Below are 26,180 nucleotides of genomic sequence, written 5' to 3' on the forward strand. Positions count from 1 at the left end.
AAGTTTAATGGAAGCCTGAGTCTCAGTAGTTTATTTTGAAGCAATACCTTTGTGGTAGGAAGAACCACGTACTGAGATTACCTAAGCACCACTGAAGAACATCCAAAGGAAATTCCTAACATTCCAACTGTTGTAGATAGGATCACCTGCCAGCACACTCACCAGGACACCTCTAGACAATTGTTAGCCAATCAGGGGGTCCTGAACCTTATAAATCCCTCACCCCCACCTTTACTACTATAAAAACCCAACTCTGAGTTCGGGACTCTCCAATTATTCCAATACGTTGAACACACAGAGAGACCGAGTTTACAAACTTGTATAAGTAAAGGCTCTTTGCTTTTACATACGGGACTTGGTCTCCTTGTTGTTTTGTGGGGACTTTGTGGATCTGGGTATAACAGATTTGTATATAGAGACAGGGAGTTGATCTTAGCCTCATACAGATGCAAGGCACTAGACTTTCCCTCTAAAATTACAGTTACAGATCTTCAAAAATCTCTTCCAAGAAAGTCCGTTATCTCTTGTGATCAAGCCTAATTCACAATAGTAAATCACTGTCTATTATAACTTTATGCTTCCTAAAAATAGGACAGAATCTGAGGTAACTAGAGAATGGCTATCATTATACAGCAAACGGCAGAATTGACTCCCAAGTTCAAGTTCTCAGCTCCTACTGGACTGGAGTCTCTGCCCATGGCCACATCTTTCCTGGGTTTCAGTGAGTGTTCTGCTTTCCTGACAGCACAGAATCACTTAAAGACTCCCCCAACTGAATAAAATTCTCAAGAGAGAGTCTGGTACTCAGTCCATCTGAATCTCTAGACCAGTATAATCTGTGAAGCAACCACCACAGATTGGAAACATCCATTCTGGGTATCATTGAAAATGCAAGGGAATGAGACTGATGATTAATGATATCAGTGCCTCTGGTACAAAACTGTGGGTTCCAGCTTGATGCTGGAGTAAGCCATAGTAGCCTGGCCTCCCATGGACTGATCATCATTGAAGATTGCATCTTGGTTTAGAAGTTACCAGAGAGTTCAAATTCGGGGTGTTTCTACTCTTGAATTTGTGATCTATGTGTTCTTCTATGAAATGTGAGTGGCCTCCCATGGACTGATCATCATTGAAGATTGCATCTTGGTTTAGAAGTTACCAGAGAGTTCAAATTCGGGGTGTTTCTACTCTTGAATTTGTGATCTATGTGTTCTTCTATGAAATGTGAGTGGCAGTATTTTTCAGTTTTTTTTTTTCAATGCCAAACTGAGTTGCTGAAATGAATATTAACAGATATGGTCAAACCTCAATTAAAAAGGAATCTTGAAGTGTTAAAGAGATAATGCAAGCAGAATGCTTAGAATATAATAGGTGAACTCTAAATGTTAGTGCCTTTTCCACTTCAGGCTTTAGTAAACAAAATTACAATTACCTCAAATGACCTAATTATTGCTTTGCTACTTTGGGATAGAACCAATTTATAAAAGCTGATTTTGTAGTTATAAGAAGACAAATGATCTCCCTGAAATTCATACAATAAGGGCACGAGTTGGGAGCTCAAATGCAAGCATCCTTTTTTAGTATTTTCCCTGGTTCTGCTGTTTTCCTGGAAGGGATGGGATGACTTTTTAAAGCATCAAAACTGTCTATTATTCTCTCAAAACAATTAACACAAAAACTTTTGAATTCAGTGAAGGTCAGAGGATTAATAGGTTTTATCTGCAATGTGTTTGAAAAGCTAATTAAGACTCTGCATTCAGCAGAGGAGACTGGGGATCCAATATTTAGCTTCTCCCTACATGACTGCAGTGAGCAAAAGTGAATAGACAAAGACAAAGTGAACGTGAAACTTCACAGACAGGAGGCAAATCCTTTGTAAAGGACTTAAAATTGAAGGTACATTTTTGTGTGTGTGATGAAAGATACTGCCTTTATTTATTTAACAAATGCATTCAGCCTGCACGTTCTCTAGACATTATAGTGTTGCAGCCTCGGTGTGGGACAAAATAAATCCCCCCTCTGCTTTTCCTTTTTTACCTATATATAGAATTAACCCAATTAACAAAGAAGCCACATTAAAATTATAAGAAAATGTTTTAATTTCTGTTAGGTGAGAGAAAGTTCCAATTCTTTAGATTCTCTTCAATATGACTTTACGGTCTGAACTTGTGTGTGACTGTGTGGGTGGAGGAATATACACAGTCATGTGGGGGCCATAGGTAAATCTCAGATGTTGTTCCTCAGGAACCATTCTCTTTGTGTTTTTGAGACAGGCAATCACCATGTAGTCAAGCTGAGCCAGACGCAGAGCCCTATAATCAACCATTCTCGGCCTGCTCCAGTGCTGGTGGACACCATTTCTGTTGGTTCTTGGGCTAGAACTCTTGCTCTTACGCCCGTTCAGCTGAGCAAAATCTCTAGCTCCAATAACCACATTTATATTAAAAAAAAATCACAAGGACTGGAGAAAGACCTCAGCTCTTGATAGCACTTGCTACTCTACAAGAGGAGTGGGGTTCAGTATTTATCATCCATACCAGGTTGCTCACAATCACCTGTAATGTCATTTCTAGGAAATGTGACCCCGTCAGGCAACCATAGGCACAAGCACACAGGCAGTGCACACAGATTCTTAGAGGCACTGTCTTCCTTAGGGTCTCCGTTGCTGTGGTAAAAAAAAAAAAAAAAAAATTCATTACCAAAAGCAACTTGTGGAGGAAGCTGATGGTTTCACCTTCATCTTTAAGTTCTTCACTAGGGGAAGCCAAGGGGGGATCTCAGGGAAGTTATCTGGAGGCAGAAACTGAAGGAGAAACAATGCAAGAGCACTACTTACTGTCTTACTCCCCTTGACTTGCCCAGCAGGCTTTCTTACAGTTCCTGGAAACACCAGGGGGCAGATCCCTCCACTTTCCCTTACCCATCACTAATCAAGAACATACATCAGAGGCTTGTTCACAGGCCTATCTGGTGCGGATATTTTCTCAATCGACATACCTTACTTCCACATGACTGTAGTTTGAGTCAGATGATATTAATTAGCCAGAAGTGCCATATATGTTCATAAACAAAAAATAGATCTTGGGGGAAAAAACAAATTATGACAGGATACAGTCATCCACTTCTGATTCTCTTAGTTTTTTTTAATGCTAACTTTCCAGTTAAATATAAAGAAACAGCAACTTCTCAAAATTCTTTGAATTCCCTTATTTAATAAAATATAAATATTCTTCCCTTCCTCTGAGACTTAGTTGTCGTATAGTGTGAAAATCTCTCTACAGCTTTACGTAGCTGTTCCCATCCCTCCATATAGCCTGCTGGGTATCTTATCTCTCTCTTTCTCACCAGTGCTATTTTAGCAGACTCAAATACTTTAATATTTATAGAAAGATATCTAAGTAAGATTTCTCTTGTTCTCACAGGCATTGACAGGGTAATAGTTTATGTTTATCTACATGGTCACATGATTCTGTCTTTAATACAGTGGCTTCCAACTGCCCTCCATTCTTAACACATCAGTGACTCAGATTCTTACCAGGATCAGGATCTGGGTATCAAATTTTATTCCCCACTGACCAGCACTTCTCTCTTTACGTCAACCTTAGTGCCATGCCTATACCGGTGGTCCTGGATTGTATAAAAAAGCAAGTTAGGGTTGAAGAGATGGCTCAGAAGTTAAGAACACTGGCTGCCTTTCCAGATGTCCTGAGTTCTATTTCCAGCACCCACACGGTGGCTCACAACCATCTCTGATGAGATCTGGTCTCTTCTTCTGACATGTATGCATTCATATATGCAGTACAGAATACTGTATACATAATAAATAAATCTAAATAAAAAGAAAGCAAGCTAAACAAACCAGGGGGAAAGAAGATAATAAGAAACACTCCTCTGGCCGGGCAGTGGTGGTGCACGCCTTTAATCCCAGCACTCGGGAGGCAGAGGCAGGCAGATCTCTGTGAGTTTGAGACCAGCCTGGTCTACAGAGCTAGTTCCAGGACAGGCTCCAAAACCACAGAGAAACCCTGTCTTGAAAAAAAACCAAAAAAAAAGAAAAAAAAAAAAAGAAACACTCCTCTGTAGCAGTGGTTCTCAAACTTTTTAATGCTGCAGCCTTTAACAGAGTCGCTAATGCTGGGCTGGCTTCCAACCTTAAAACTATAACTAAAATTTTACTACTGTTATGAATGATAATGTAAATGTCTGTGTTTTCCAATAGTCTTAGGTGACCTCTGTAACAGGTCTTAATACACAGGTTGAGAACAACTGCTCTATGATTTCTACTTCGGTCTGGCCTCCAGGTCTCTACCTGAGGTTCCTGCTGTTTCTTACCTTCACTATTGACTATAAACTATAAGATTTAAAAAAAAATCACTTTCCTTCCCAAGCTGTTTTTGGTCATGGTGTTTATTACAGCAAGTCAGTTCTGCTTTTAGATATATAGTACAAAGAGAGATCGGATATTTTCAAAGACTTTCAGAAAAAAAAGTTAAAAAAATTATTAACCCTGAAGTCAAGCATTGTGGCCTCTCTCCCCAGATTTAGCTACCTATGTCTTTCTTTGGGCACCCACTCTTGCTAGTCTGTGCATAGTGTAAAGCACCAGCAATGTAGATTTGCAAACTAATTGCAGATTTGTAGTGGGTAAAAACAGTCACTATTTTTCCAGATTCACAGGCTGACAGCACATCTGACTGAAGGAATTAAGAACATGTATGTATCATCTGCCCACAGACATGGGAACATCGTCTGCCATGGGAATGCTTTCACTACTCCTAATACGCATTTCCACTGACATCAAAGGCCCCTCCCTAATTTAGCTACCTTCAAAATGAACTTTGGAAAACATTTCTGCATCTCTTTAGTTAGCTAACTTTTTAAATAAAGTCACTTTTCTTTCCTCAGTGTATTGTCTGTAGACTTAATTGGCCTGTCATTTGGTGAGCAGAGGAACGTGAGCCCCGTAGCAGCAGAAAGAAATTGTGGGTTAGTTTGTAGTATGGGGGAGAGCAGGTTCTTTCTAACCATAATTATCTGCAAAACTAATAAATGTAACAGAAGTGTGAGATGTTATGTTATGTCTAATTTGTCTTGGGCTGTCTCACTGTGTTTATTAATAGTTTGGAGAGATAAACATGCTGTTAATTTTATACTCCAGTTATAAAATGTCATCTCTTAACATTAAAATTAAAAAAGAAAAGCAAGTCTAAACTCAAAAAATATTTCAAAATTTATCTCATGTTAATTTTTCTACTTTTATTAAAAATGGTAGAAGCAGGAGTCCTTCCCACTTTTAGTTATTAAGTTATGCTAATGCTTTCTACCACCGAAGGGGCATGTTGACAAATACTTCTTTCCTTTCTTTGCTTGACTAAATTAATAGACATCTAGTCTGTAAGGCAGTGTCGCAAAGGATAAGCATCCTATACACAAATATGACAGAAAAATGATTTCCTTCCCCCTGGAAATGAGGTGATATCTGACTGCCTTCAAATATAAAATCCTTAATGTAGTTGCCTCACTTCCTTTAGTAGTTCTGACCTAATAATTGCTATGTACCTTGATGGATGTTTATTTGAATAAAAATTGCTCAGTTTTGGTGTTATAAAATCTAAACATTAAAAAGTTATTTAAGCAAATAGAAATCATTTAAATCATGTAATATAATGTCATGGAGCCATTGAGAAGATTTAGTAGTAGTATTTAGATTAGTACTACTAATCGTAGTAGGCTTGGAATAACTTTCAAATTCTACATTCCTTTCTTATTTTATCTCCCCATTTTTTTCTATGTAACAGTATTATTTTCAAATGGGCTACCTCAAGAGTGCATATGTGATAAATCACACTTTCAAACACTTGCATCCAAGTTTATCACACAGAAAAGAAACTGTCTTTTTTCTTTTTATTCTTTCTAAAGCACTCATTAGACGGGCCTCTGGTCAGTCTAAGGTCAAGTGTCCACAACTTTGAGCAAAGCAATATGTAGATCAATGACATTAATTTCAATTCCACTTGAGCCAAATGGAGTTTAGGGGAAAACCTGTTCATCAAATATGCAAGATGAGAGAACAGGGAAGTTGAGGAGGAGTAGTGATAACTGTCCTTTGACAAATTCTATTTACTCTTCCCCTTTTTGTTTCAGTTATTAGTTTTCATTAGGAAAGTGCCATTAATCCACAGTAGTTCTCTGTTATGTTTTGTCTGTTTCAACTCAAAGAAACCATTGTCTCTTTATGCTTCTTATGGAAAAACCGGCTTTCAGCCTGTTCTCTTCCACTCTAGCATTCCATCCAACTACAAATTATTGTTCTGTCCTTTCAGGCTGCTGTCCACACCCTTATGCCTTCTTCCTTTTCACTGAGACCATTTTAGAACAAAGTTGAAGCATGCCTTTTTTTTTAGCATATGCATTATACTTTTCAAAAGCACTATGAAAACAAAAGAAGTAACTCATACATTATCTCTCTGTCTGTAGTTTCTTAGAAATGACTTGTTAGCTGAAGATTTCACATGCCTGTCATTTTGATAACATTTGAGTGAAGCTAAAATTTGCTTAAAATGACAAATTAAAACTTTCACGTACTTGTGAAATCTAAATGCTGAAATGGAAGGTTCTGTTAGAAATCAAAGCACTTTGGTCAAATGACAAGTGATTAGAAGTGCCAGGGATGTGTGATTAGACAGATCCTCAGTTAATGGCCTGCTGCAGGATAAAGGATGCCTGTCCTGCTGTAACCTGCAATAATCTTCACCATCAGTTCACGAACAGCCTTTTATGTCAGTGTGGAGAGTAGATTTTACTTTGAGAGAGATGGGAACTCTCTGGAAAGGGAGGACTGAAAGAGGAGAGGTAAGGTAGGGAAGAGCTTTGGGAAAGGGGGTCTCTTAATTCCAGTGCCCATGAATCAGTATCAAGTAGAGCTCAGACAAGAAACAGACACACAAAAAGAAGACATGAAAGTAAGAAGGGACTTTGCGGGAAAAAGGGCCACAGCAGGACCGGAAAAGGAATAAGGAAGAATGGGGGATAATGACTAAAATCCATATTTGAGAAATTAGCTCTGTTGTGTTGGGAAGCTGTTGGAAATTTTAGGGAGTAGATACTGCTGAATGTAGATGTAGCCTGGCTATGGAGTCTAATAATGACGGTGCCCAGCTGAGGCGATTCTTAACAACTGTGGGAAGAAGCCTGCTACACTGCATTTTCAAAGATGAGTGTTTAAAAAAATATCGATGAAGTGAAAATATGGGCCCTGTAGGTAAGTAGAAAGCAATAAAGATAATCTACTGATAAAAAGGCAAGAGAGGAATTCAGTTGACACATTCGTGTGTGTATTTGTGTGTAAGGTTTTTAAAATCTTGTGAACGTTAGATATGTCAAGGATTTAAATGAAGATAGTGACTAGTCACTTGGATATATGAGGTTGAAGTTCAAAGGCAGTGACAGATATTTGTGAGTTATAAACGATGGCACGAAAGCATGGATCATGTAAGGCCACCAAGGAAGAGGTTATAGAGAAGGAAGAGCCATAGTAAAACCATCGTATATGCTGACAAGAGCACAGAAATATATAGCATATTATGTGATTCTGGGAAATAAATGGGTGAGAGGGAGGAAGCATGAGAGGATGCACACAAGGACATGGATCAAGATGTTAGTGGATTTGAGGGACAGAACCTACGGAAGAAAATTTTAATTTTTAAATGAAGGTGGACATTTTTAAAGGCAATGGAATTTAGAAAACAGGAGAGCATTTTGAGCAGTGGTGTCAGGAAAAGACAGTAAGATATTAGTATTTCATTATTTAACTGGTGAAGAGAAGTGAGTCGCCAGGGAGCAGCATCTCACAGATGCCCTCAGCGTCTACTGCATAGATGTCACCTGTGTAGTGATAGATTATTGGCATTTTGATAAATAAATCTTGAATGAAGGTCAGAGGCAAAGCTAAAACCACTAGAGATCTGGCTCTGGTGACACACACCTTTAATCCCAGGATTTGGGAGACAGAGGCAGAAGGGTCTCTGTGAGTTCAAGGCCACCCTGGGCTGCACAAGATCAATGCAGAAACAAATTCACTTTTAATCCCAATCCTAGGGAGTCAGATGTCCTTAATCCCAGCATCAGAGGGAATATAAAATGAGAGGAGAGGGAGACTTGGTTGGCTTAGTTTTGGGGTTGCCCAGCCTTGATTGAGATAAAACTTCTCTAGTGGCTTCGCTGCTTTGCTTTTCTGGTTTTCAGGTTGAACCAAAGCTTTTGTCCCTTGGTTTTGATTATTCATGCTATACACCTGTGTTCAGTGCACAGCAGAGTAACTACCTAGTAGTTTCCATTCTATAAAACTTGGGTGTAAATGCATACTTTGAGAAACAGAAGGTTCCTAGGTCTGGAGAGATGGCTCTCAGTTAACACTTGTTGCTTTTCCAGAGGGCCTGGATATGCTTCTCAGTACTTAGTACTGAAACTCCAGATTCGAGGGGTTCTGAGGCCTTTCTCTGATCCCCTGAGCACTAGGTATGCACATATACATATATACAGGTGGGCAAAACACTCATGCATAAAGAACAAGTAAATACACAAACATCTAAAACTTCAGCTTCTAGGGGTTCTGAGGCCTTTTTCTGACCACCATGGACACCAGCTGTGCACATATACATATATACAGGTAGGCAAAGCTCTCATGCATAAAGAAAAAATAAATACATCTTTAAAGAAAAAGAAAAAAAAGGATCAAGTATTTCACCATGATCTATGGATAGCCTTGCTTACCATGGTCTCTATTGTCATGCATTTGTCCCTGTTCTCTGAATCGTGGAACTTGAATATGTAATACTCCAGTGTCAGAATAGTCTTTGAGGATAGTTACTCTTATGTGCTTTTTTTTAAATGGATATTATGACAAACTTTTCCTCATGTTCATAGCTTTGATTTCATATCATACAACTTAGAGAGTATGAGCAGGGACCAATATAACAGATACCTTTTTACATGATTATTTTGAAGAAAAGGAAAGACTGTCCTTAATAACAGAAACATACACATTCCTTACAATTATCCTCAAATAATTAAAAACATCAAACTTAGAAAACAATTACAATTCTTTATTTTCCACCTAGAAACATTTTGTTGTCTGTAGTTTTTTTCATTGTCTTTGTTTCATAAATAATTACTAAACCTTCCTCAATGTTAACTTAACAGTCATCTCCACTGAGATGTGTCAAGATAATTCTTCACCCCGAGAAAAATTAGTCAAAAGCACACAACATGTCATGTCGTCATGCTTTTGGTTTATTCAGACATCAATGAGGTATGCTCCGATTATACTCAGAGAAATGTTTAATGCTGGAGTACACAATCAGGAGGGACCGTGAACACTCACCATGGCTTCACTTTCTGCAAGCCATTTTTTTTATTGAAAAGTAGATTTTTTTTTAATACAGTATATTGTTCTTTGGGTTCCCTCTCCCCAAATGCTTCCAGTTGGGAACTGGAACCCTCCTCCCATTCAGATACCAAACATTTTTGTCTGTCTTTAAAAATAAACAGACATTAAAGGATTAATAGTAAAATGAAATATGACAAAACAAAAACAAACAGGTGGGAATAGAACAAACAAACAGAAGAAAAAGAACAAAAGAAAAGGCACAAGAAACTCTTATTGACTGAGAGTCACACATATTCATACACACAAGATTCCCATAAAACATAAATCTAGGAGCTATAATATATGTAAATGACCTGTAAGATTATATATATATATATATATATATATATATAAACACATTCACACACACACACACTATATATATATAAACACATTCACACACACACACACTATATATATATATATTCTGATAAAACATAAAACAAGAAATCTCCAAAGACGCCATTGAGATCTTATCCTGTTAGCCCTCGACTGCAGGGCATTCAGCCTACCTACCCTTAAAAGTAGTTTGTTTTTGCAGTGGAACTCCTTTAGAGAAAACTAAATTTTTATTTGAAAGTGGTTAGCAATTGGAGGTACCTTCTGGGCTAGGGGACACATATCTGCTTCTACTTTGGGCTCTACAATCTCATCTGGTGCAGACCCATGCAGGCCCTGGACATGGTGTTGTCTCAGTCTCTGTGACTTCATATGTGAATCAGTCCTGTTACATTTAGATGAACTTATTTTCTTTGGTGTCTTCCTTCTTTTCTGAGTCTTCCTGAGCCTTGACAGGAGGGATTAGATAGAGACATCCTAAATAGTGATGAGTATTCCAAGATATCTCATTTCTGAATATTGTCTGGCTGTGAATCATTTTATTTGCTCCCATCTGCTGCGGGAGGAAGCTCCTCTGATCATAGCTGAACAAAACAATGACCACATTTTTCTTTCTGGGTCTAGGACCTGTTTCAAGATAAATTTTTCTAGCGTCATCTATTTTACCTATAAATTTCATGATTTCATTTTTAACAGCTGAGTAATATGCCACTGTATAAATGTACCACATTTTCTTTATCCATTTATTCACTGACAAGCATCTAGGTTGTTTCCAGTTTCTGGCTATCATAAATACAGAAACAATGAATGTGGTTGAGCAAGTGTCTCTGTAGGATGATCAAGCATCCTTTGGGTATGCCCAAGTGTGATACAGCTGGATCTTGACCTACATCAACCAGGAATCCATACTCAACACAATTGTTTTTTTTTTTAGTAATTAATCTACTAGTAGAATTAATATAAAAGGTCAAATTTAGTACAATAAAAATAAAATGTAAAAGTCTAATTGAGTGGATATATAATCTAGATATCAGTTTCATTTCTCCAGATTAATTTTTAAAAGTGGCTGGCTGCATATTTCTTATATAAGATGCCAAAGCCTTAAGACTTTCTCATTCAACATCGAGGAGACAGAGGTAGGATTACAGTGAGTTCAAGGCCAGTCTGGGTTACAGATTGAGACCAAGTCCCAAACAACAATGGCCAAACACTTTCCTTAATCATCTTGAGCTTCTGATTTTGTTCTCTTTCATCTTCCATCTCAGAATGCAATGTGATGGGGGAAAATAAAGACTAAGACAAACAAGACAGTTCATGGGGCTAATAACAGCTTTAATTAACTCCCTGTTTCTTCATTTCTACATTAAACATCCACATTTCTCATGCATTGTATAGTGACATACAGCATTTAAATCATGGTACAATTAATTTCATTTTGGTGGTCATAATACATTATTTTGAGTAATGACAACTAAAACATTTCTTTATCCTTTTCTGTATGTTAACATAGTGAAGCAGAACACCTGTATTCCCTCTATATAGAAACAACTTCTTAAAGAGAATTGTTGCATTTGTTTTCTTAGCCTAGAAACTATTATACTTTCACCCCTATATCTTCAACTTAGAGATTCACTGTTGGAAACGGATTTCAGCCCATATATAGGATGAAGTTCATGTACTCATTCTGCTAAAGTACCAAGACCTTACCATAAAGGTCAGATCAGAAATGAACCCAAAGAGACTGGTGTGAGTCAATCCATGTCTTTTGTTTGAAAATCTATTCCTTTGTCTTCCAAAAGACCTACCTAAGCAAAGGGAGGCAAAGTCAGTTCTGTGCTCAGCATGTGGACTCAGACCAACAAAGCAGTACCCAGAAATAGTAATGAATCTCTTGCTGTTATTATGTGACTCCATGCCAAAATAAATCCACTTTAATCTAACGCTATAACTGGATAAAGTTATAAATTCACATTCCTTATTACTCCATCACTTCTTATCATGACCATTTACAACTTAGCTGTTGACCCTGTTTTCTTTTCTACAAAATGATTATTATAATTCTTACTTCATAGAGTTGTTATAATGACTAAATAAGAAAATATGTTTGTATAATGTGTATATGTAGGTAACAATTGCAGTATTGTGTTGGAAATCTTCTTTGGTATATCTTAAAAGGCTGGAGTTGATGTTTATGTTATTTTTGACTTTTTTGACTAAGCTTCACTTTTTTAAAATGTATTTATTTACTTATCTTTAAGTGGATAGATGATTTGCCTGCATTTGGGTACCTGATGACCAAGGAGTTCTGAAGCTGGCTACATTTTCTTGAAGACTACAGTTACAGATGGCTATAAATCATCTTATAGGTTTGGAGAAATAAACTTGGGTACTCAAAAAAAAATAGAGCTCTTAACTGATGAGCCATCTCTCTAATTTCCATTATTTCTTTTTAAATAAAAAATGCTTTATGTCACTTTTAATAAGTGTCCAAACATACATTCGTATTGTTCAAAGCAGAAATACACATAAAAGATTACCTCTGACAGTCCCACAACAGAATATCATTGTAATGGTGTGGGAAACCCTTCTGTATATATGTTGCTTTTATTGGTTAATAAAAAAGCTTCTTTGGCCAATGGCTTTACAGAATATAGCCAGGCTGGAAGAGAAATATATAGAGAGAGTAGGTGGAGTGAGTGAGAAGCCATGCAGCCACCGCCAGGGACAGATGACTCCACTGGAGCCTGCTGAAATTTTGCCAGATGCATAGATTAAAAGAGGTGGGGCTTAGGATAAAAGAGCTAGCTACAATATGCTTAATCTTCTCGCCAAACAGTATTGCAAATAATATAGTTTCTGAGTGATTATTTTGGGTCTAAATGGCTGGGAAATGAACAAACAGCCTCTGGCAACATATTGGCACACAAACGTGGGGCTAACTACATCCCTGTAAAACCTGAGAAAGCTTTGAAAGAAATTCTAGACACAAAAATATAAAGTTTAGCCATTTTTTTGTCTTTTTTTTTTTTTTTTTTTTGGCTGATGGTGTGCCGCAACTCCTATAAGAGAGGTCTTTCTAATTCAGAGGTAGCAGAAAAAAACTTCTGCAGTTTCTAAATGGCAGATTCCTGTTCCATGCTGCCAGTAAGAATTCTGGCTCTTTCAGGAGGCTGAGCACTTGGATCGGGTTTTGGGGAAGTGTGTTGCATGTTGGTGGCAGCAAGGGCCTACTGGTTACCAGACTTGAGGTGATAAGCTTGGCTCCCACCTGGCAGTCTCAGAGGCAGGGAATGCAACACTGAGTAAAGCCAGCAGGCAAAGCAGCCTTAGTCCTAGCTATGCTGCTTTGCATTTTAAGGAGAGATCCTTATCAGAAAAGGATTACAGATACATAATCAAGACAAATTCAGGTTTTAAAATAGTCCTCTAAGTGGGTCACACTTTATAAATGTACATAGGCTTGTGAGAGAGCAGAAAAAGTATAGAGACTGTTATAAAAGGAAGTAAATGGTTTTAAAAATAAAATAAAGTCGTTAAAGAGACAGAGTACAGAAAGTCATAGATTAAAGGAATAAAGAAAAATTATCCACCTAAAGATGAAATATACACAAAGAGTATACTATTGTGTTTTCTTTAAATTATTTGACTGTGAAGGAGTTAAGTACAGAGAGACATTTCATTGTATGGGCTGCTAAGCTAAACATATATATGAGGCATCTTGACTTTAAAATTTGGGTCTAAGAATTTTTTGCTTTGGAATAGAGGTTCTTCTTTTGTTTCCACAGAGGATGAGAACCTGTGGATTTCTTTTGGATTTATGTGGTTTGATGGACCAATACCCCTGAAAGGTAACTGTGAACACTCAAAAAAAAATTGCTTTGTCCAATAAAAAGCAGAAAGCAATTTGGAGAGAACTACACTCACATTACCAAATATTGTTTACAAAGGTTAGTTTATATTTAAAGAGGGTATGCTATAGAGATTTGCTTTGGTATAAATCTTGGTCTACTGATACAAATTTAAGGTCAATATATATATATATATATATATATATATATATATATATATATATATATATATATCTGCTCTTGATTAAGGTATTGTGTTTGTGCAGCTCATCTAAAATGTAATGTATAATTAAGAAATATAGGTTAATAAATATTATCAGTAATAGTCAAGCTTATAGTCATGTTAGTTAGGTTTTCTAGATATATAGTAGTTAAAAAGATAGTCTTTAAATCTTTCAGAGACCTTCAGAATATGGAATTTAAAATGTTTTAATAACTTAGGACTTTTCATGACAATGAGACACATCTTCTCCTGGCAGCACCAATTACTTCAAGAAGAAGATGGGCATTGAAGAGGCACCTTATGGAGTTTGCTAGCCATTTGGACAAGAAACTGCTCTTGCCTGGACTGCTTGATGTTATGTTGTATGAACTGGACATGCAGGACCTACAGAAAAACGATTGCTAAGCTTGTGTAAAGGTGAGACAATCATTCGGGTTTCCTGCTTCATCAAAGAACAAAAAGAGTCTGTCAAACATTCTTCTGGACACAGAAGAAAGTGACTAACAAACTGTCTTTGAAATTTCCTGCTTCATGAAAAAGTCTGCCAGAAACTATGGGCCAGTAGGCTTAGTATGGGTGCCTGCAATGTTACAGAAGAACTTTGCTTGACTGTGCAGGCAGCGAGATGTCTCTGTCAATTCCAGAGTTTTGAAAGTTGTTTACAATGCACTTCCTGTTTACTTAGGTAATAGTATATCTTTCAGGAGTATCTGATAGAGTTGAAAAAAGATAGTAATAATATAGTTTTCCTTAGTTAATATAAAATATATAATAATATTGTAATTCTTGCTTGATACCTCTTTTTTTATATGTAATTTACTACGTTAAAGTCAAAAGCTTCCTTTATATTTAAATAGAAAAGGGGAAATAGTGTGAGAAGTCTTTCTGTATATGTGTTGCTTTTACTGATTAATAAAGAAACTGCTTTTGGCAAAAGGCTGGAAAAGATATATATAGAGAGAGTAGTTAGAGTCATGGAGAAGACATGTAGTAGTCACGTGGGACAGACACTTCTTCTGGAGCTGCCAAAAGTTTGCCAGTAGGCCACAACCTCATGGTGAATCATGATGAACACAGATGGGTTAGTTTAGGATATAAGAGCTAACTATCAATCTGCTTAAGCTATTGGTCAAACGGTATTGCAAATAATATAGTTTCTGAGTGATTATTTCAGGTCTAAGTGGCCAGGAATGAATGAGCAGCCTCCCTCAATACTCCCCCATCACCTAGATCAAGTAGCAAGTCAACGACTTCCCTATATTGTTCCACTACAAATTCTTCAGCCCTCAAGGAAATAAACAGGTATTATCTTGCATACAGTCTATGATTATGAAATGCTTAAAATATATCCACTTGTCTCTAAAGCAATTCAAGTATGGTAAATGTTTTTCATATAGCCAGGTTACCACATTTAAGCTGGAACTATATATATTACCTATTTAGGAGCAAACAGTTAACTTGAAAAGAATCCACTATTGACAAATAATTATAGAGTTACAATAATCTAGACTAGTAAGTACTAATTAGATCAGATTTTATTTGTGCTGATTTTCCAATTATTTAACTGTCTGACCAAACTTTTTAAAGAAATGAACTTATAATGCACATTAATATGACTTTTTAAATTTCACTCAAAATATGCAATATATATTTAATAACTTGAAACTAATTACAGGATAACAACAAAATATTCTAGAAAAGTTTTTTTTCTAGATTTCAACGTGCCTAGTAAAACAATATTTGCCAATTCTTCTAAAAATAATGTTGTAAATATGAAAGTCAAATAAAATAAAAGTTGTAAGATCGAGTGCTTTTCACACAACCAGCCATAGGTACACTGTAAAAAGTTCCCCTCCTTTCAAATAAGAAAAAGAAAAGTGATGTTTCTAAAACTTTGTGTGAGCACATATGAAAGATGTCAGGACTTTTCTGGTACATATAAAATATCAGGAAAGTTTCTTTTAGTTACATATAAATGTAAAAATATTGTGGGTTTGATATCTTTTAACTCAAATATCAAGAAAATAATCCTGTTTTAATGGTTCAAGCAGACCATACTATAATGCCTGCTATGAAGAAACTTTAATGGTATGTGCAAAGCAATACATAGCTGCAAAGAATTCTTCGCAATGTCTCACGGACCACAAGCAGAACTAACATAAGAAATCAAAAAGCAAAATTTTCATCTTGTGCAAAATTTAATAATTCACTTCAGAAAAAAATTTAAAATATTCTATGGAAATGGCTATTAATGCATTTCTTAAAATAGCAGACAGTAGGAGCTCAGTACTGAACTAATTTTTTATCATCATTTCAATACCACAGAAATTTTTTGTATTACTGAAAATAGTTTTTTTTATACAAAGTATTCTGACAATGATTTTCCCTTCTACCACTCTATACCTTATCCTCTTCACTTCCCCCTCAATCCAAATCCGCACTCTTTCTTTCTTTCAGTAAAGAAATAAAACCAAACATCTCAAATAATGATAATAATAATAACATAAAATAAAAACATATCAGAATAGGAAACACAAACACACAGGAAAAAAAAAGAGCCAAAAAGAAAGCACAAGAAGCCTATACAGACAATGACACATATATATTTCCACACACAGAGAACCCCTAGAAACAAAATCAGAAATCATAAAACATAAGCAAAAGACCTCTAAGATTAAAAAAATGCCCCTGACAAAGCACTATGAGACAAATATTAACAAAAATGTCATTGAAATTATTTTATGGCACGCATCTACTGCTATACCTGGGGCCTGCCCCTAAATGTGGTGTGTGTACACTGGATGACACTGTTGGAAAAAAGACTGTTTCCTTTTTGAGCAGATATCAGCTGAAGATTGCTGCTGAGAATGTGGTGGGAGATTGTGTTCATTTCCCTTCTCAACACTGGGACCCATCTGACTTAGACATTTGAACTTCTGCTTTGTTGTTTCTTGACCTTGTTTCTTTTGGTATCTTCCATCACCCACTGGTTCTTACAGTGTTTGTCTCCTTTGCTGAGTTCTCTGAGTCCTAAGAGAAGGAATTTGATGGAGACATTCCACTGAGGACTGAACCTTGCAAAGTCTCTCACTTCCTGTTCATCACTTTCTGAAGTATCTCTAATGCTGTGCACTTTGCTTTCCTTTTATCTTGCTCTTGGGTCCTCCCAGCTTCTCTTGTTCTAATTCTCACTGTTAGGGCCTAGGTATTTAGAACTCCAGGTCTTCATTTAGATCCTATCTCTTTTTCTTTGGACATCATTATTCTGGATAATCTTATCTATCCTAAAAGCATTAATTATAATTGCTATAGATTACTATATTTAAAAATAGCATGCTTACCTTACATTATACTTTTAATAAAATTTTAAAACATACATATATATATATATGAATATTTTGACTGTTCCTAGAAACATCATTACAAATGTAGACAACAACGTGTTGTGACATAAACAAACCTATACATTATATAAGTATGCAATTCACGTGAAAGTTAATTTACTGAATTTATATTCCATAAAACATCATAGTAATCATGTGTGCACTAAGCACCTAAGCCTGGCCTCTGTCTTGTGAATTTGCTACTGTTTGTAGTTGCAACAGTTATATTCCTTGCCATACACCCTTCACTATTTCAGGAATAAATGACCTGTGTACTTAGAATAATTGAGGTGGATTTTCAACTTAATTAGTTTGAGAAACACTTGGGAGAAGAATGAATATTTGGGTGTTTCTGCTATAGTATTTCCAGAAAAGATCAACGAAGAAAGGAAAACTTGCTGCCGACCATGAGGGTGACACTATTCCACAGTGCTGATAAAATAAAAGAGAAAAAAGGTAGCTGTCACGGGCATTTTTCTGTCAGTGTTTCCTAGTTTCAGGGGTTATAACAAATCTGCTCCCTCTGGCCTTACTCCTTGATGGGTCAAAACCTCTGAGAACATCATCCAAAATAAAACCGTCCTTTCTTCTTTATGTCAGATGATCATTACCGCGATAAAAAAGCCAAGAGTGACAGCTATTTAACAATTCAAGTTATTCTTCATTTTATTAGCCCCATAATATTTCTACCATGTTAAGAAGCATAAGACTGAATGTTGCCAAACTATATTCAAATTCTGGAATTTTAGAAACTATTATCAAATCCAAAAGGAAATATTAATCTAGAAAGTAATTGAACTCTCCTCTTTCTCCCTACACAAATACAACCTCCTAAACACACCATAAAAATTTAATATTTGAATGTCAAAGACTTTTAAACACAGTACCAAGGAATATATATTTCCATCAAACTTTGATTAATTGATAAGGCCAATGATATTTTTTATGATCAAAATAAAAGTGAAAGTCTTAAACAGATAAAGGGTTTCAGAAAGGTGAATATGTTTCACAATACCATCTGAATATCTCAACAGCCCAGTTTTGCTTCTGTATCATTGGTCCTGGCCTTGAATAAAGAGAAATTGCCACAGACAGTTGTTTCCAGTAAAAAAACAACATCACCTCGATATGACTGTGACAGTAAAATCATAGATCTTCACATCATGGACTTTCAGATTTTTCCATGACTCCTTGTACTCACACATATTTTGGCTTCCAGTTTCAACATATAACTAAATTGAAACAAGACACATACAAAGAGAAGGTATAACTCACAACACACACAAACACAGACACATGCACACACACACAAGCTTACTCACTCACTCAGATTATCCTGAACTCTTAGTTTCTATCTGGTTTTCCTTGACAAATTCTTTCAGGATTACAGCCCAGGAGCTCCTACCAAACTGATGACCAGGAAGCAGTACCTCATCAATCTGTACCATACATCCAGTCCTACTACAACTATCCATTGACATCATAAGGCAGTTTCTTGGTATTACCATATAATAAAAAAAATTCAACTCCTTTTTTATGTTAAAATATACTTGTCACCAGAAAATTAAGTTTAAACAAAATTAAGGTGAAGTTAAACAATGTTATAAACTCTGTAACAAATCCTCCCTTGGTAAAGGTGTTCAGATTACAGTCATTGGCACTCAACTCAGACTCACTGAAGACCTGCTTTCCCTCCCTGCCTGTAGTGTAAACTGTATGTATCTCTTGATATTATAAATTTCGCTCTGTTTATACTATGGTAGAAGAACGCCCTGCTATTCCTATTTTCACTCAGAGTTGTCATTATTTATTTTGTCATACTGTAGTCTCCTTTTTAGGTCTTTCCCTACCACCTTTCCCTCCCATATAAGCCATTACTCCCATTCCCCCCTGAGACTGGAAGGGTTTTACTACTGGCATCCTGTCCAGTGTGGCCTCCCGCGACTATGTCCCACCTTGAACCTCTCTTTGTCTACCTCCTCATTTAAGGATAATTACTACCTAAATTTTGAGAGAATTGATTTCAGTTTACTGTTTTCCCAGGAAGATCCAGAAATCTTATTTAGTTTATGTCATGAATAACTGAGAAAAAAAATGGTTTTTATCCCATCGCAAAGGCCTTGGGATGTTTGCATGTCGATGCATTGTGATTCCTACATAATTCAACAGAATGGAGTAGTTCTCAGCAGAATTTCAACCATCACTGACACAGGTAGAGGGAATATTTGGAATGAAAGTAATTATCACCAAACTATAATACTTGATATTACAACATTCCATTATATGTATGCCCTACATGAATGAAAGCCAGTGCTTAAGTTTGTACAATCATAAAATCAAAACTAAAGTAGAAATCTAAGCTGTGAAACAGTTGCCATCAATCTCTTAATGAATACCTTTACTCTCTCTCTCAGCTTCATGGTTTTGCACACTGATACTGTTATCCCCAAGTAGATCCCATGACTTTCCTCCTCTTCAACAAGACAGTGAGCAACTTGACTGGCTTTAGGTAGATCCTGATGACTTTAGGTGCTTATTCTCATTTACTTTGGACACTTACTTCACACACTCAGGTATTACATATTATTTATTTGTCCCTGTTGAGAACGAACCTTTGGAAAGCCCACTTCCACGGTTACTCACCCAGGACTATACTCTTCTCAAGCCCTGAGAGTGATCCTTTTGAAATATAAACAGAAAGAAAGACAGCGCCCACATCTCCCACTTTCTGTAGGAGAGTAGATTCACCTTCTTTAGTAGCACCTTGCTTCAACAAGTTAAATGTGTCTTCCCATAAACATGTAAGAACTTTTATTTTTCTTTGAGTGAGACTAGTATACACACATGGGAGCCAATCTTCCTTTCAGCTTTTACTCACTCCCCTGCTTTCCCTTTCAGCAGAGTTAAATTTCAAATGGAGTTTTGACCACTTCCACACAAGGTAGTAGCCTGGAATAATGTTCTTCACGTGTATTTAACTTTCTGCCACATTTTAACTTGGAAGGCTACACATGAATAGATGTGAGTACCTAGATCTGAGTCGCATATGGATGCACCAAGATCGTTCATGGACGGAATCTCTAAAGACAATGGAAGGAAGCAGAGGAAGAATAATACCTTTGCTTTTCACATCAACGGCAGTTTCCTTCTCGCTTTTCTTTTTGGCTTCTCCTTTTTCTGCTGTAAAATAAGGAAGTTATAAGCCTCTAACTAATTTATTCATATATGTTTCAAAGTATACATGACTGCCATTTAGGCACCAGTTCACTTTACAGAGAGAACTGTGAGTCTTGCCATAAATGAGCATGCTAGTACCTTCCAAACACGTGCATAGTTTAGGTATGCTATCTATCTGTGAAGGGGCATAACTTGATAAGGAAAACAATCTTTAACAAGGTCAGAAACATTAAATGTACTATTAATTATGGTAGAATTATTGATTAATTTCCTAAAATATTTTAAAAGGACTAGCCTTGAGCTATTCAGTCAAGGAAGTATAACAGAAATTCTGAAATCTCTGGAAATCATTTGGTAATATCAAATAATACTAGCAAGCAAGTGTAAAAAAAAAAAGAATGACCGATCAACTTACTCTATGAGTTCTTCTCACTGTTTAAATAATTTGACCTCTTGTTGTTTACTTTTAATAAAATTGAATGAACTAAATAATAATCTTCATTACACACATGCACACATATATATATGCATTATATATGTGCATACATATATTTATATATATACATGTACACGCACACACACATGCTCCAAAGTCACTCCAAAGATGAAAAGAAAAATACCAAATCTTTAACAAATGTGTTTAGGACCAGGTGATATGTTACTTGGAATTTTAGGCCTGTGAGGAAGAGGGCTCATGAGTTCCACACCAGCCTGAGCTAAACAGAGAAATCCTATCTTTAAATGAATATTTAAAAAAATGGATTTTAAATTATTTCCTCAATCTTAAGTTTATTTGGAATATTTAAAAATTCTGGGTGTTTTCAATAACAATGACAATCAAGTGAATCTCTTTCTTAGAAAACAATAGCTTTGCCAACAAAACTACAATTATTTGATTTCAGTATTAGATAACCTTTCTGTTCCTTACCTTTCTTTTTTGTTTCAGAAGTAACTTTCTTCTCTGTTATCTTCATCTTGTCTTCTTGTTCTAGAGAAGAAATTAAGGAATGTTAGTAAGGAAGGAACCAGCTGGAAGGATTGCTGCTGAGTGGGTTCTTCTTCAGGCATCTTGTGATTCCCCAGCAAGCCTCAAACTGACCACCTATTCCACATTTAGAAAACAGCAATAGCCCTCTCGAAGCTAGACAGTGTCATCAGGCACCCTACACAGTGTCTTGCTGTGCTTTAGGTAAATTTCTTGTTCTCTTTATATACTTATTTTATTAAAAATAATGTGTCAGACCAGTGGTTCTCAGCCTGTTTTGACCCAATGGATAAGTGACTTTTTCTCAGCGGTGGTCTAAAATCATCAAAAACTACATATATTAGATATTCCCTTTATAATTCATAAAAGTAGCAAAATTACAGTTATGAAGTAGCAATGAAAATAATTTTTTAATTGTGGGGTTGTCACATCCTGAGCTGTATTAAAGGTTTGCAGCTTTAGGAAGGAAGAGAACTGCTGTATTAGGTAATTCTGTGTCCCCCCCCCACCAGTTCTGTCTCTTGTCAACAGCTGATGACATTTGTGTGGCACTGTAGCAGGGTTATAACCTTCACTATCCATTCTGAGCAGTAGCATGAAGCAGTGTGCTCGGCTACCTTCATATCGTAGTAAGTCTGAATGCCATGCAAAATTAAGTGTAGTTCCATTAAGTTTCCTGGAAGATGCCTGTTTCGGATATCTGAAGATGCCTCGGTGGGATTGGGGACAAGAGGGAATGGCAACGGCTGCCAAGCTCAAACTTGGACTTTCTTGGACACTTTTCTGGTAAGTCGAGTCATTTCAAATAACAAAACAAAGTGCTTGTATCCTGTTGCTAAACAGAATGTTCTGTGATGTTAGGCTTGGAGAGTGCTTAACATTGGAAACTGATTTTTGTCTTCAATTGGTAGCATTATTTATTCTATATTTGAAATAACTTTCTCTTTGTCATTTTCAGGTACCGAAGTGTTCTAAGTTTTTCATTAGCCAGAGTTATTATGAGATTTTTACTGAATTGAGTGAGGCTATCCAATATGCAATTCTAAGATGAATGCCTAAGCTGTCTACTAAGAACTGCATCTCATTAAATATAGGAATTAATTCATCCCCTTAGGTACAGAGCTTTGTTACCTACAAAATCAAAGCTCACACTTTGTGTTAGTGTTGGAAGCATAATTTATAAAGAGCCCCATTTCATCGCTCCCTGAGATAATCTAGTATTGTAAGGAGACACCTTCACACTCTGTCTAAATGTGTGTGTCTACGGAGTACTTCTGCAGCTTGCTCAATCTGGAGGAGAGAGTTGAGAGAGCAAATTTTTATCATTCCAGAGTTAGAGATAGAGCAACTGAAATTTGCTTTGCCTTTTCCACGAGGGTTAGGCATAAGCAAAGGTTATTTAAAATTTTGAATAAAGATATTTAAAGTATTATTACTTTTGGTTTCTTCTCTGGGAGAAATTACATGCAGTAGGACAATTATTACCTTGTTAAGTTAATAAAAATGCCAAGTAATCAAAAAGACATTTGCTGAATATCATCATCTGATATCATAATTTGGAAAAGGGGCTAATTAAATCTGAAGACTTTCAAACATTTCTGAGATTATACTAATAATGCCACAGTACCAAGTTAGTATCTGAATCTATGTTACCTACTGTGGAGGATTAAATATTTCATTAGGAAGTCTTCACCAATTAGTCAACAGTGCACTGAACTTCTCAGTTCAAGAATATACTTGAGGCTGCAAGTTGTAAGCTGTTCTTCTCAGGTTTTTAAAAGAGAATGTTCTTGTACAATGAATCCCATGCTTTGAATTAATTTAGCTGAGGTTTTATTAGGGCAATACAGTATTCTTGCCTAAGTTCAAATTGAATTAATGTTTCCATTATACACCCTGCCTGTGATTATAGCCCTATATAGTGAGACTCATGAATAAGAACAGAAGTCGACAAAAGGTAGGTATAAATAATATACTTTAATAATGTTTTTATGAATTAGACCTTTAAGTTGTCATGACCGGACTTACTGCATTCAAGGGGAATTTCTTTTAAGTCGTCAGCTTTTAAAGATTCTCTATTTCCCAAACACTGTTGTCTGTGGTTTGTAGGTGATCAGTAGCAAAGAAATTGAATTTTCATTTATAAAAGACATAGGAATTTAATTTTGTCTTACTAATACATAAAAAAGACCTATATTTCTTTGATGAAGACTTTCCTTACTCCAACGTTTTCTTCTTCAACATTCAAAAATTCCCTTCTTGTGTGATAATACCTTCACACAGACATTTCTCATAGCCTTGTCTTCTAATGTTGTTTAATTTGCAACAGCTAGGGAAGGGTTAATACCTTAAATGATATTAATTTTTAGATAATTAGCAATTAAACATGTGTGTAGAAGATGAACTTGTCATCACATTGTCTTTCTCTGACAAAATGATCCTAAGCCTGAAATGATTGCTTTCTGGCCGCGATCACAGGAAAGACTGTTTTTGGTAAAAAGGAAGCCTTGCTACAACATGAAGCTCTGAGCCAACATAAATTTTATTAGTTTCTACATAAATTAACATCAGATGAAAGAAAAATTAAAAGTCTTACTCTTCACTTCTTACAATAGGCTGTTTCTTCCTTTCAAATGTGTATATGCCTTCCCAACGCCAAAAAACACACACCAGTTAATTATAGTTGTAAGGTTTTCTAATATTGTGGGTTCTAGCAAAACAAATAAATGAATGCAAATAGTTTTAGTTGTGTCTTATGTTTTGCCATTCTTCCTCAAGTCTTTTTAGTACTGATATTATAGGAATTCTACATGGCAAAGGAATGTGTTTCATCACTGGCCGGGACTGGATTGGGATATTTTTGCTTCCAGTCAAATCAGGTCCCACTCCATTCATGACACCCTGTTCTAGCACTTCATGTCACTGTCACCTTGTTTCTCTGGAGTGGGAAAGATTGGCCTCCAACCCAGTTCATGGCATGGCCATGGAAAATAGCGTAAAAGGATATGAGTTTAATGATATGAGCGGCTATTAGACTTTCCCATTGTTATCTCCAGGGTAGGATAAGAAAGAATGCACAGTGTCCTTGGTCTTAATTTTGTTCTTGACCCTGTTTAGTTCTACAGTGTTGGACACGTGCCTTGGCAAACTAAATTTCAGGTAAGTAACAATTTATGCTGCGTTGTTTTGCTGTGAAGAAATGAGATAATTGAACTAAATGTCTGGAACAAAGTAGCTGTTAAAAGTACAATGAAAATAAAGACTAGCATTTGATAAATAATAGAAATGTGAGTACATATAATCTTTAAAACTTTTTCTAGGTGTGAGTTTTATTGATTTTTGTAAGTGCAAATTACCAATCTTTCTGCATCCAAGTAATATGTGCCTAGAATAGTTTTTTTTTAATTTTTTTCCCCTGAGAAACCTCAGGAAAAAAATTACCCACATAGAAGCATATCTGTTTACATCACAGCTGAGATGCTAGGAAGAAGTATACTCATGGCTGTCATTTGGTTATGGTTTGTCAGTTACCATTTACAGAAGGATGAACTGAAATTTAGTATCTCAAAGCAGATGCCCAACATTGCACAGTGAGAAAAGGTCACGAACAGGATTCAAGCCAAGGACACCCATGCTTTCTTTTACCCCACACTCTGTAGATAACAATGGGGAAAGTCCAATAATTGCTCATTGTCTAACGCAACTGTTGAGTACTTTTTAGACCTTCCATCTTCAATTATAAATTATAGGGAAATTACTGGATTGTATTTAAACTTTTCATTACTTGATTCTAACTTCAAATGAAATTCACATACTCTTTCATGTATAAGTCAGTTTTACTGGGAACAGATTACTTTAAAAAATCTTTAGAGTTGTAAGTAGCCTATATACCATCGGTATTTCTCAAAGGCTTAAAGCAAGAGGCATGCTTAAGATCTATAACATCTGCTCAGCAGTGGTAGTGCACGCCTTTTATCCCAGCTCTTAGGAGGCAGAGGCAGGTGGAGCTTAAAAAATTCACACTCAGTCTGGTCTACAGAGTAATTTCCAGAACAGCTAGGCCTACACACAGAGAAATCATGACTAGGAAAAAAAAAGATATATAATGTTTGATTGTGATAAGGACTAAAAAAAAAGACATAATATCTCATTTTGATGTTGCTATCACAAAATCCATGTCTAAAGACAACTTGGGAGCAGAAAAGATTTATTTGTCTTATATGTTGCAATCCATCACTGAGAGAAGACAAGGCAGCAACCTGGAGGCAGGAACTTAAGCAGAGACTACTGGGAAACTGCTTATTAGTTTTCTTCCAGGTTCACCTATCTTATTTTTACACAACCCAGGCCCACCTGCCTAGGTATTATGCCACTCACATTATTTTGGGCCCTCTTACATTAATCAGTAATCCAAAAATCACCCCACATAAAAATCAATCGGCCTTTTGACTGAGTTAACTCTTTAACTGAGGGTACATCTTCCAAAATTATTAATTTGACAACTGAAACTACTACACTTATTTTAGCAGATTAGAGACGCTGAAGATGTAACAAAGCATTGTTTTCATTAGGGTTGACCATGGCTAAATCATTCTTAATGGTGATATTAAGAAAACCATAGAAAAATGGGAGTGCTCGGGCTACTTTTGCAAGAAGAAATATGCCTGCCAAGACTTTGACACTGGAATATTCTAGATACATAGAAAACATGGTGTAGTAGTGAATGCAGACAGGGTGCAAGACTTAGGGGCAGGCTTCTGCGGTAGCCATCATGTGGAATATTGCAACCTATGCTGAA

At 36.2% G+C, this 26,180-nt stretch overlaps 1 protein-coding gene and 1 long non-coding RNA gene across 26 annotated transcripts in view; one reads left to right on the forward strand and one right to left on the reverse strand.

Moving 5' to 3' along the window:
- Positions 1–26,180, reverse strand: part of Trdn (triadin) — a 380,261-nt gene that overhangs the window by 178,331 nt on the left and 175,750 nt on the right. For 23 of the 25 annotated variants that reach the window (XM_075946182.1, XM_075946113.1, XM_075946150.1 and 20 more), the window contains 2 exons: positions 21,326–21,385; positions 20,338–20,400 (listed from right to left, as the gene is read on the reverse strand). In XM_075946182.1, the coding sequence (XP_075802297.1) occupies positions 20,338–20,400; positions 21,326–21,385 (123 nt within the window). The remainder of the gene's footprint in view (positions 1–20,337; positions 20,401–21,325; positions 21,386–26,180) is intronic. The other 2 variants (XM_075946189.1, XM_075946106.1) reach the window with 1 other exon arrangement.
- The window catches only part of LOC142834155 (uncharacterized), a 41,541-nt gene continuing 37,346 nt past the window's right edge, over positions 21,986–26,180 (forward strand). Inside the window, exon 1 of the long non-coding RNA XR_012907509.1 lies at positions 21,986–22,168. This is a non-coding gene — a long non-coding RNA (uncharacterized LOC142834155). The remainder of the gene's footprint in view (positions 22,169–26,180) is intronic.

This window comes from Microtus pennsylvanicus, chromosome 1 (genome assembly GCF_037038515.1).
Source record: "Microtus pennsylvanicus isolate mMicPen1 chromosome 1, mMicPen1.hap1, whole genome shotgun sequence".
In the NCBI taxonomy this organism is placed as follows: Eukaryota; Metazoa; Chordata; class Mammalia; order Rodentia; family Cricetidae; genus Microtus; species Microtus pennsylvanicus.